At 45.7% G+C, this 13014-nt stretch overlaps 1 protein-coding gene across 1 annotated transcript in view; it reads left to right on the top strand.

Annotated features, from left to right (window-relative positions):
• The first annotated feature begins 11423 nt into the window (after positions 1-11423).
• The window catches only part of Plpp4 (phospholipid phosphatase 4), a 128584-nt gene continuing 126993 nt past the window's right edge, over positions 11424-13014 (top strand). Inside the window, exon 1 of the mRNA XM_041666746.1 lies at positions 11424-11980. Coding sequence (XP_041522680.1) covers positions 11925-11980 — 56 coding nt within the window. The 5' untranslated portion in view covers positions 11424-11924. The remainder of the gene's footprint in view (positions 11981-13014) is intronic.

Below are 13014 nucleotides of genomic sequence, written 5' to 3'. Positions count from 1 at the left end.
AAAACCAGGATCATAGTTTTTCTCATGTAAATCACATAGTTTTTCAGATAACCCAGGAATGTGGTTTCTCGTATAATCTGATGCTATTGGCTTTAGGCACAGGTGGGTTCTGGGCCTTACGTGACATCAACAGGGCCCAGTATTTCCACATGGCTCCTCGTATCCATTTTAATTCTCAGACTCTAAGGTTCAAAAATGCCTGCTTCAGCCTTCCATCATCCGAGATCTAAGTCTAAATAAGACAAAAGCTTTTCTCAGAGGCAAGTTCTGTTGTCTATCATCAGCTTGCTCTGAGTTACCTGGGCCTTAACTGGTCATGTCTGAACTAATATATATACTTCTGAGCCTATAAGGAGGCCAGTTCTGCTGGAATCATGGGGCACGAAAGGGAAGGGAAGGCACGGTTATCTTGAGTAACCAATGGTGAGGGAGGGATTCCTGACCCCGGGTGTAGGGAAGAATGATACAGGACTTCTTTTTTTTTTAAATTTATTTATTTATTAAGGATTTCTGCCTCCTCCCTGCCACCACTTCCCATTTCCCTCCCCTCCCCCACCCCTCACAGGTGGTGGCATCTTCCCCAGGCTGTTAGTAGACGTGACAAGTAAACCACATTGATCCTACAGGACTTCTGACATTAAAGATAAGATCAATGTGGTTTACCTGTGAGGGGTGGTGGGAGGCAGACTCCATAGCATGGAGATAGATGTGTTTGACCTGATTGAATAATTATTCCAGCAGGCAGAGTTTGGAGAGCTAACAGCAATGAGCATATACTATGCCTGGTTTCTTGTCCATGAATATTCAGGGTGGTCTCCCTGTCTTAATAACAACCAAGACAAACACCCACAGACACGCCCGCAGGCCAGTCTAGATTCTCGTTAAGACTCTTTCCAAGTGACTCTACATTAAGTAAACAGTTAAGACTACTTGTACGGGGATCCATACGAAACCCACAGAAATACATTTATTTTTGCTGCTAAGATATGGTTCCCTTGCTGCTCACTAGCCGTATAAAGAAACCGTGTGTTGAGGTCATGCTAGGTCCTCCTTGCTTCCCTTGCAGCACGTGATCTTGGGCTTTAGTTGTCTTCCATTTCCCAGAGTGGTTCCTGGAAGAAAACAGGCAGGGCAAATTGACTAGATTGAAAAGCAATAGATACCGACTTTCCTTCGCTCAGGTGGCTTCAAGAAATTTGTCACTAATGGCTGTCCATCAAAGGCCAACTTGTTTGTTTGTCTGGAGTGGTCATCTCCGTGGGGACATAGTTTTGTGCTCTCGTATATGTATCACTAAGATGGGAAAGGAGGAGATAAAGCAAGAAAGTATTAATGGCATAGGTCAGAGCCCTGTGGACCTGTCCTGGGAGGAGGGATGCTTCCTTGCATAAGAGAGTCATAATTACAGGAAACATTTTCAGACACCTCAGAGTTGCCCTGGTTGGATGTGCTGCCCTGTTCTAGGCCACTTGTTCCTCTGTCAAAATGTGTAGGTGTCTGATTCAGTAGTCTTACTGGTAGAGCGAGTCAGACCCCAGCTTGTCCCAGTTCCAGCTCTGATGATGAAAGTCTGCATTAAATGTCCCCACGCCTGTTTCCAATAAGACAGTATTGCGCATACCAATTCCAGACACTAGAAAAGTGCCAGTCCATGGGCGTGGGGTTCCGTGCTAGAACCGCTACTGTTCAAATGTACTGGGGTCAGAGGTAATTCGATTTGGTGATGAATTACTAAAGCAGAGCTCTCTGGGTACCAGATTGAAAACTTAGCAACCAAATGAACACATAGCTCAGATATTTCCCAATTTCTTGGAATTCCGTATAGCCCCCTGTGTGGTTAGTTTTGACTGTCAACTTGACACAACCTAGAATCACTTGAGAAGACAGTCTTAACTAGTACCTAGATTGGGCATGTCTGTGGGGATTTGTCTTGATTGCTAATTGAGATAGGGAGACCCACCCTGAATATGGGCTGCATATTGGAACTTTGTGAGAAAGGAAAAAGTTAGCTTAAAATTAGCAACAAGCAAGCAAGCAAGCATTATTCTCTCTGCTCTTCATATGACAAGACTAGCTGCTTGAGTTCCTGCCTTGACTTCTCTCATAGATGACAACCTGGAATTAAAAGCCATAAATGTTTTCCTCCTATATGCTGCCTCTCGTCAGACTATGTGTTATAGCATAGAAATGAAATTGAAACAAAATCTTAGCATTAAACACACACCGTGCTTGCAGAAATCTGTAACATTGGAGGTCCACTTGGAAGAATCAGTGAGTACCAGGCCACACAAGGCAAGGTTTATCCACGGGGGCTTGGCGGTGGACAGTGCTATGTATCCTGTCTGCAGACTACATGTCTACAGGGCTGTAGTTTAGAAGTCTAGGATGTATATAGATCCATCCATTGCTGCAGTAAATAAAATTTAACAACTAGAAAAAGACATTACAAATATTTTAAAAAGTCCCTTGGTATTGGCTATTTAGCAAAACCTAAAATAGATGGGTAGAAAGCACACACACACACACACAAATCCAATTGTTAGTCAAAGACAAATTGTTAGTCTTCACCGTGGTGTCAAGACAATCCCAATGTGAAAATACAGTCTTTTCGATCAACAGTACTAGAATAATTGGATATCCTTATGAAAAATAGAACCTTAGTCACCACTTCATACAAAATTCAATTTAGGTGTGACATAGACCCAAATAGAAGATCCATCATGATAGCATTTCTACAAGAAAATGTTAAGAGAAAATCTTTGAGAGTATGGAGTAGGCAAAGATGTCTCGGGACACCCAGCAACAGTCTCACGAGTGGAAATTGAAAAATTTTGCCTTCCTCATCATTTAAAATGTACCCTTTGTTTAGAAAATGAAAAGTTGGGCCTAAGAAGACATGCAATTTATAAAACTAACAAAGAATATATTCAGAATAAGTCATATATCCCTTCAAACCAATAATAAAAAGCAAAAATGCATTTTAAAAGTAGCTGAAAGATATGAATAGACACCTCATGGCCATGACAATAAGGAGGGTGAAGAATGGTGAAAATCCACATGAAAAGACGCTCAACGCCATCAGCCACTAAAGAGATGGGAATGCAAACTGCAGGGAAATGTTGCTCCAGATGTAGCTGCTGGCAGGAGTGAGTGACAGAGCCTGGGTTCTGATCCTGCCTAGATTCCCTGGGACCAGAATTAGCTGTACACCCAGCATAACCCCTTTTGTCTTGCATGGACGCTGCAGGATTCTGAGTCTGCTACAGCATGGCAAAGAGGAGCATTTGGCAGCTCCCATGCAGAGGTTTCTCTGTGCATGAGCTTGGAGAAGTGGTATCCTCACAGTTCACATGACCGATTTGAAAGTAATAGACCAAGTTCTACTGGCAGGGAAAGGCCCTCAGAAATGACATTTATCAAATTATTTGTTCATGCATTGTTTGGTGGCCTAACATCCCCTCTGGAGCTATGAAGAAGTTCATTCACTTTTGGTGTGTTTCAACTCTATTCCTGGAAGTGTGCTAATTGTTTTTTATCACATGGAATTTTGCTCTATGCAGAGTGGTGGCAAACCGGGTGCTATGTTTCCAGTGGTCTTCTAAATATTACTGTAGGAGGCTGGTGAAGAACAGAGAGCACTTAGCTTGAAAAAGAGAAGATCCTCTCCCCTCTCTTCCCCTAACCCCCTTAGCTATAATTAAAGATCTGCTGTGTAAAAGAATAGACATTGCATTTGTTTATTCTGTGTTGTCCCCAAAGCATAATTCAGACTCATGGAGCTCAGCTTCAGGCAAATCTGTTTTTACTCAAACAACAGATCTCTCTTGAAACAGAACAAACCTCAAATGAATTCTACATCTCTAGAGGTGTCAAGTGGACAGGCACTTGCTGGGAGATGATTCATGGACTGACTTAAAAATTGGCCCGTTAGAAATTCCTCTTGGATCCTTGATGTTTTAGACATGCCAGGCAACCCCAGTAGAAAGGTAGGATTTGTGGGACCTTATAGGTAAGACTGTCTGTGTTGGCTGCCGGTTGCTGGGATACACTCCGAGAGCAGGGAGGCAGGTGCCACTTGTACACAAAGGGTAACTTTTGGAAGTGAGATCGAGCATTGTAAATTTTGGTCTTTGAAGGTGGATTTGGGCTTGGCAACGAGCTCTGAGGGCTTTGTTGGGATCATCATGTTAGACGATTCTGCCGAACGCTGCAAAAGATGAGCATAACAGAAGCGTGACTGTGGAGTGGACAGGCTGATTTTTCTGGCATGCTTGTAAGGTCAACATGAAACCCTGCATGTCCTCACTCAGTGTCACTCAGATGATGTCTACAGTTGGGAAAGCTCTGAGGGAAGCCGTGTTTCACAAGGGCCCAGTTCTGGAGGGACTTTTGTAAAGATCAGCCTCACACTTTACAGGCCCAGTGTCCAGGTATACTCAGGGATTGCTCGTTTCATTTCTTCAGACCTCAGGGTCTGCTCACAGCCCAGATCCAGGCTTCCTTCTCTAGGATGCCCTACAGTCTATAGTAGGCTTAGAAAGGCCTTGTGGGTCTGCCAGTACTGGCCTGAGGGATACTAGTGAGTGACTTTCTCTACCCTGCCTTCTTTTCTCCATATTTCTGTGGGCTCATTTCTCTGATGGCTCTTCTGATGGCAGCATGGCTCTCCTGGATTCTCTACTTGTTTGGCAGATGTTTCCAGCTGGGTAGTTGTTGGTGCCAGCTGTATACAAAGGGGGCGGCTGCCTGCCTTGTGGGCCTTGAAGCACTGAGGTTGTCATCCCTTCAAGAAAGACCTGGATCAAACGGTGTGTGTGTGTGTGTGTGTGTGTGTGTGTGTGTGTGTGTGTGTGTATGGGTGTATGGGTGTGTGTGCGCACGTGCACATGCGCATTCTCATGTGCATGTAAGTATGTAAGTGTGTGTGTGTAAGTGTGCATGTGTGTGTGAAAGAGGGACTGTTGAAGAGAGAGAATGTTGAGAAACCATGATCCATGTTTAAGTAATAAGCAGGACTACAGACTTCTTTTGACACAAGACTTGGGAACATGGAATAAGAATGGCAGGGTACTGAGGATCAAAGTGACAAGGGAAGAGATTGGGTAGCTTGGTGTAGGATTCCCCTCTGCATGCTGTGAATATGTTTTATTACCATTGGTTAATAAGCTGCTTTGGATTATGGCAGGGCAGAATATAGGTAGGTTGGAAAACTAAAATGAATGCAGGGAGAAAGAAGACAGAGTCAGGCAGATATCATGAAGCCGCCCATGAAACAAGTTGTAAGATTACAGACCACGATTCTTGTGGTAAATATAAAATAATAGAAATGAATTGATATAAGATGTAAGAGCTAGCTAGGAATATGCCCGAGCCATTGACCAAACAGTGTTGTAATTAATATACTTTTTGTGCCATTATTCAGATCTGGTGGCCAGGAAGGGAAAGCACAGTCCCCATTTACATGATGAACAGTCCACAGCATACATCCACATAAAGCCTAAGAAAGCTTTAAAAAAGGGCCTCTAGACCTACAAAAATGGGAGTCAACTAGAGCTTCTTGGTAGCTGCATTTTTCAAATAGGTTCTGTTTGCTAGCCACCAGCAGAGGTGATGCTTCTTAAAGAGATGGCTTACTGGTTGGTGCTGGTGGCAGGAACAGCTCTGGCTCATTCTGGAGGTCCTGATGGGGTTTGTGAGCAGAGTGTTACACGTTGCCTAATGGTAACATAGACACACTATATCCCTGGAGTAGGGTTGGTGAGCATAGCTCACAGAGCCAGTGAACGTATCTCAGCCATGTTGGATGGAGTGGAGCCAGGCAAAACAACAGCATGAGTTCCAGTCATGCCTGCTTAGCATTAAAAAAGCAAAAACAAAAACAAAAAAACTTCTCCTGATCAGAAAATGATTACAGATTCACAATAAAACAGATTTAGATAAAAAAAAAAACCCTCTGAATGGGTTACAGTGTTGAATGAATGTACATGGGCTTAGGAGAGAGAGAGAAAAGAATACAAACAGTCATAGATTAAAGGAGTAAAGATAATAAAATAAATATTGAAAAGTAATAGAGTTAAAAAAGATATGTAAAATAAAATAAAATATACAGAGAGTCTGGTTATGTGCATTATTATGTTTTCTTTGGAATTTTTAAACTGTTAATGAATTAACTGCTGAAAGACATTTGATTCTGGGGCTAAACCAACATATATATTTTATTTTTTTTTATTTTTTGGTTTTTCGAGACAGGGTTTCTCTGTGGCTTTGGAGCCTGTCCTGGAACTAGCTCTGTAGACCAGGCTGGTCTCGAACTCATAGAGATCTGCCTGCCTCTGCCTCCCGAGTGCTGGGATTAAAGGCGTGCGCCACCACTGCCCGGCATATATATTTTAAAGGTATCTTGACTTCAAAATTTGAGTCTAAGGATATGTTACTTTGGAAAAGAGGTTCTGCTTTTATTTCCACAGAAGATGAGAACCTGTGGATCCCTTCCAGGCTAATGTGGTTTAACAGAAGAAGAAACTCCAAAAGTTCTCCATGAACCCTAAAAATACTTTGCCCAACAAACAGCAAGAAGCAGTTTGAATAAAACAGCATCCAAATTCTCCAAATGATTGTTTATAAATATTTGTTTTAGTTAAAAGGGCTTGATTATAAATGGTTAATGATCACAGTCAATCTCTTTCTAAAAAAGAGGGGGATATTATATAAAAATGAATACTTTGCATTGGGGTGGACTTTGCTTTATTAATACAAATTTACAATCAATTTTGTTATATGTGTATTTCTATTCCTTTTTAAGGTATTATGTTTATACAGCTCATTTAAAAATTTAATAAATAATTAAAAATTATAGATTAATAGATAGTCATTTATAATAGTCAAACTTGGGGTCATGTTAATTTTTCTAGATATACAGAGATATATTTTAGTTAGATAGATAATCTTCAGCACTTCAAAGACCTACAGAATAAGGCATTTAAAATGTTTTAAGAATTTACACTTTTCTCAATAGTGAGACATGTCTTCTTCTCATAGCACAAATCTACTTCAAGAGAATGATGGGCATCAAAGAGGATCCTTATGTTGTTAGCCATTTGAGCAAGAAACTGTTCTTGCCTGGACTTCTTGATGGTCTACTGTGTAAACTGGACATGCAGGACCCAGAGAAAAATGACTGCTGAACTTGCCAAAAGAAGGTGAGATAGTCCTTCAGGGTTCCTGCTTCATGAAAGAGTCTGCTAGACGTTCTGCAGCACACAGAAGAAATTGATTGACAAACTGCTAATATAGGCAAAACAGTCTTTCAAATTTTCTGCTTAATAGAAAAGTCTTCCAGATATAGATGGGCCTGTAGGCTGAAGATGGATGCCCCAACATTATAGAAGAACTTTGGGTGACTGTACAGACAGCAAGATGTCTCTGTCAATTCTAGAGTTTTGAAAGTTGCTTACAATGTACTTCCTGTTCACTTAGGTAATATTATATTCTTCTGGGGTTTTTGATGGAGTAGAAGACAGACAGTTATAGTTTTCCTTAGTTATGATAAAAGATAAATTAGATTTAAAGCTTTAGATTCACAAAGATAAAATAGATGATAAAATATTTTTTTCAGTTTTGTCAGATACAAATAGATTAAATATTATAACTATAATTTTTGCTTGATACCTGTTTTGTTATATGTAATTTTACTATGTTAAAGTTGAAAGCTTCCTTTTTATTTAGACAGACAAGAGGCGATGATGTGGGTTTCCCTCTGCATGCAGTGCATGTTTTATTACCATTGGTTAATAAAGAAGCTGTTTTGGCCTATGGCAGAACAGAATATAGCTAGGTGGGAAATCTAAACTGAATGTAGGGAGTAAGAAGGCAGAGTCAGGAAGCTGTCATGTAGTTGCCCAAGAAGTCAGATGTGAGGTAACACACCACAAACCTCATGGTAAAATATAAAATAAAAGAAATGGGTTAATTTAAAATGTAAGAGCTGGCTAGGAATATGCCTGAGCTGTTGACCAAACAGTGCTGTAATTAATATAGTTTTGTGTGATTATTTAGATCTGGGTGGCTGGAAAACCAAATGCAGTCTCCATTTACAGCAGTTGAAGACAAGCATTTGGAAATCCATCCTAGCTTCACTTCCGTCTGCCCTACAGTCTATATTGACAGAGGCAGCAGATAGGCAGCCTATCACGGAGTGCTCAGATCACAAGGTATCGCTGGTTGGCTAGAACATGGGGGTGGGAGGCACACAACACCTAGATGTCTTCATTCTGCAGTGTCATGGTACAGACAGTTGTTCACTACCTCATCAAATTGCACTGTACTCCAAAGTATCAGCCCTGCCTTGGCCCCATTTACAATCGGGGGCTTTGGGATGAAGCAGTGACCTAGGCCTGAGACAAGCAATCCATCATGATTTTCTGGTCATGGTGATTGGTTCAGGATTTGAAGTGAGAATGTCATTCAGAATGATACTTTTGTTGGGAGTCATGGGGTCAAGGCAAGGGTCTTACTCTCAAACTGATTCCGAGTAATAGAATTCTTTCAGTCATCTTTAAACTCTTAGGACTCCAAGTAGGTCCCTACAGGACAGACACGACTGAAAGCTGGAAAAAAAAATCAAGCCCTGATGATGTTACTTGTACTCTGAATGAATGGAACTTGAAGCTGACAGGACCATGGACCTTGCAATAATTTTTTTCTATAAATAAATTGAGGTGGGAACCCCTGTTGCTTGCTCTGAGGCTGCTCTGACCACAGTGGCTGTCTGCAGCCAGTAGACAGAACCAGAGCCAATAGGATGTCTGATAGAAGCTGCCGAGTAATGAGTTCCCTTCAAGGTGGGCTTTCAGTGGAACTGTCTGAAGGCTAGACAAGCTCTCTCAAAGGTGATGGCCTTTCCAGCGCCAGGATGGACAGCCTGCCCTGAATGTCTCAGATGACACAGTACAGCATTTGTTCAAGCATCAAAAGAGGGGTGGGGCTTGGATTGGGCTGTTCTTTAAATTTCTTCTCTTTTTCTCCTTTTATTGAAAATAGATGTTTTCCTCACATAATATATCATGATTACGGCTTTTCCTCCCAGGTCCTCCCCACCTCTCCTCCCATTTGGGTTCCCTCTCTTTCTGTCTTTCATTAGAAAACAAACGTAGTAATGAAATGAAATATAATATGATAAAACAAAGACTAACACGTCAGAACTGGACAAAGCAAACGAACAGCAGGGAAATAGCTCAAGAGAGGACAAGAGAAATGAAAGCCCACTTGTTAACACACTTAGGATCCCCATCAATTCTCTAAACTGGAAGCCACGATATATACGTCAGGACTGTTGTAGACCCATATAGGCCCTGTGCATGCTGCCTCAGTCTCTGTGTGATCTTACGAGCTTTGGCAGTGCTGATTTCAAGGGCCTTGTTTCCTTGGTATTCTCTATCCCCTCTGGCTCTTACACTCTTCCTGCTTCCTCTTCCCCAGGGTTCTCTGAGCTCCTTTAGGGCCGATTGCTTCTATGTCTCTCACTCTCAGCATTACGTCAGGCCGTGGGTCTCTATATTTGTTTCTGCCTGCTGCAGGAGGATGCTTCTCTGATGATCGCCGAGCAAGACGCTGTTCTAAGAGTATAGCAGAATGTCATTAGGAGTCATTTTATTGCTACTTTTTCAAAACAGTAGTATTTGGTTTTACCTGTGACCCTGGGCTATCTACTCTCAGGTTCTCGGGGCCCCAAGTCGTGTCAGGTGTGGGTTCCCTCTCCTGGAGCTAGCCTTAAGTCAAATCAGACGCTGGCTGGCTGCCCCCACAAGCTTTGTGCCACCAGTGCCCTAGCACATCTCGAGGTAGGACACCATAGCAGCTCAAAGGGCCACTACTGGCTTGAAGTCGCATCCTCTTTCAAAGTCTCCCTCCAGGTAACTCTACTACAAATAAGAAGGGGAAAGCATAATACTTATTATGCCATAAAGATGGCATGTGCCTATAACCCAGAGGATCAGAAATCCAAGGCCAATCTTGCGGGCTGCATAGAGGATTTGAGGACAGCTTGAGTACACGAGGCCCTACCTCAAACAGACCACAAATAAAACCATAAACCTACGGGTTCACGTTTGTGATCTCCACCACCCACCTACCCCTGTCTCACTTCTCCGTGTGACTGGCAGACACCCTCTACTCCAGGGAAGAGGTGAGCTATTAATCCTAGTATCCAGCACCCTACTTTGCACAGCAGCTTCGTTGGTGCTTACAGTTAACTGATGCCTCAACGTTAGCATCCTTGTTAGCACCCACCCAGAACATGACTACCTGGTAGCGTCAGCTGTAGGCCGCCAGAGCTCACCATGGACCTCTTAGACTATTTCATCAAGCTGTGGGAAGACGGCTCTTTTCATAACTGCTAGGCCCAAGTCAAGGGGGAGACAGCGACATCCTTCCCTTCCATAGCCGTCCTCATCTCCCTGCCTGTGATGTCCCATGTGCCTGGCTATGTATACAGCCACTCATGGATTTCTTCACTCAGCAATGCTCACCAAGCACACACCATGGAGAAAGCAAACACTGCTCCCCTGTCTTCAGTTGCTGGGATGGTTTGGTGTTCCTTCCACACAGCCCGGGCTCCTCCCTGAGGTGCCTCGAATCAGCCGTCTAAGGTCTGACAAGTGCCCTTGGGCACGGTCTGCTTGCCCTTTGCTGATGCCCAAGCTTCCTGCCCAAGACCTGCTTTCTACCCACTCCTATTTTGATCCACGTCAGATCCCCAGGACCAGAAGCCAACTTCTAATTCATCCCTGCTCACAGAATCCTGGAGTGGTCCTTCCTAAAATCCAGGAAAAGTCCGAGCTCCCCAGAGACAACCCAGTAATCATGAATAATAATTCCAACAGGCAATGGGAAAGCAAAGCCAAGATCTAGCTGGGTTCAGGCTTGTGGTCGCCACCCCCAGGCCACCGATATTTACACTTGAATTTTTGACTGAGCCATGGGGCCAAGGTTCCTGCTTCTACCTGCTGCCCAACAGCCTAATGATGGCCTGCCATGTGCAGCTAGGGATGCATCGGGGCCGCTGCTGTGATCCAAAGCCACTGAGGGTTGGGGAGAGATGGAGTCCCAGATACTACCTAGCACTGGCGGCACGAGGTGGAAGGGGCCAGGGTTCACTTTTTGCTCTCAGTCTGTGCCAAGGTTTTTGTACGCCTCTCTGGCACCTTCTGAGAGAAAGCGAAGCTTGGGAGCAATCTCGTGGGAACTTCCTAGAGTCAGGGGTGGGAAAGGAAAGAATTTGAGCTTGGCAAGGCTTAGGGAGGCAGAAACCGGGAAGGAATAAGTGCTCCCAGGCAGGGCCAGAGGATGCCAGGGCTGCCCTGAGTGAGAGAATCCCCAAGGCGCCCATCCACTTCAAGCCCACGTGCGGGTGTGTGTGGAAGAAGCAGAGAGCAAGAGCAGGAGTCGCGGGGTGGAGAGGAGGCGCACAGCGGCCGCCGGCTGCCGGCAGAGCGTGCAGTCGGGCGCAGAGCCCAGGGGCCGCCCAGTATCTGGGAAGCCACGCAGCACGCTCGGGGAGGCCGCGGCAACGACAGCGGGGGCTTCCCCAGGCTTCCCTTCCCGGGTCGCGGGTGTGGGGCGCGAGTCCAAGGCACGGAAACTGCACCCGGCTCAAGGGAGCAGGGAGTCCCCGAAGCGCCCCCAATCAGCGCGATCGCGAGTGGGATCCGAAGCGGCCGGTGTGTTGTTTGGGTGTCCGGGAGCCCAGAGCGTGAGATTGGGGCTGAGCCCTCCCCGCCGCCCCCACCCCGCGCCCGCCTCCTGCCCCCTCCCGCGGCCTGCAGAGCGCCTCCCTCACAGCCGAGGCTCTGGCGAGCCGCTCCGACCGAGCCGTGGGAGCCACGGACAGCGCCAGCTGCCGCTGCGGGAGCTACTCCAGCTGCACCATGCGGGAGCTGGCCATCGAGATCGGGGTGCGAGCCCTGCTCTTTGGGGTCTTCGTGTAAGTAGTGGTGCACCGCCGGGGGGACCTAAAGACCCAGCCTCTGGGATCCCCAACTTTGTTTGAGCTGCTGCGTCCCGCAGGGGCCTGGGTTCGAGGTTCTCTCCTTGGTTGGTGCCTGGGCTGTTCCCTGTGGGATCAAAGGCAACCCTCTCCTTTTGTTGGGACCCTTGGTGCACAGTGATCCTAGCATGCCTGACTGGGACTGGGATCTGCTTTCATAGTAGCCCCTAGTCTGGAAGCGTGTCAGGCGACCCCCTAACTCGGGTATCCCAAGTCGGAGCCTTCACCAGCTCTGCACACCTGTCCCTGGGATTTAGGCTGCCCCTTAAACCAGGACGTGCAGCCTGGCTGGTGCCATAGGGAAGTTTCTCTCTCCGTGATCTTTTGAAGCTGATAATGGCTGGTTGTTTTTGCTCTTGGCCCCATCTCCCGCCACCCCGTGCTGTGCCCGGGCAGCCAGGGTCAGCCTAGGTCTCCTTGGATGTCCCTGGCTCCTGAGCTGACAGCCCTACGGAGCATCCTCCCAAGAGGTGTCTGCTTTACTTCTCTGACTGGAAAACTGTTGCCATGGAGGGTTGGGCAGGTCAGGAACTGCAGCTGCCTGCGGGGCTGGGAACACCAGGAGCTCTTTTTACGTGTGGGTGTTCTCCTGAGAGGCAGAAGCCCTTCAGGGACAGCACTGAAATGCCCAGGTTGCACCTGGGAATAGTCATTTCCGAAAAAGGAGGGAGCCTAGTGCAATGCCTTCAGCGATGCCTGTGCTTCCTCGGGGACCCCCCCGGACTGCCTCTCACTGATCCTAAGGCCTCCCATAGGGAGCCTTCTCCTCTCTCTAGTCTGTCTTGTTTAAAGCCACTTAGGAGCCAGCCTTAAGCACCTGTCATCAAGGCTGACACATCTGCACTTGTCCCTCTAGTAGCAGGCCAGGTTTTCTCTCTCCTACCCCTCGCTGGCTGGCACATTTTAAATATTAAAGTTGCACGGACTCTTTGGATTTGCTGGTATCTTGGTGGGGGGGGGCGGTGTCCCAT

The sequence above is a fragment of the Microtus oregoni genome, unplaced genomic scaffold, assembly GCF_018167655.1.
Source record: "Microtus oregoni isolate MIOR12 unplaced genomic scaffold, Mior012 000016F_ref0000370, whole genome shotgun sequence".
NCBI lineage: Eukaryota > Metazoa > Chordata > Mammalia > Rodentia > Cricetidae > Microtus > Microtus oregoni.
This window is presented reverse-complemented; position numbering and strand designations above follow the sequence as displayed.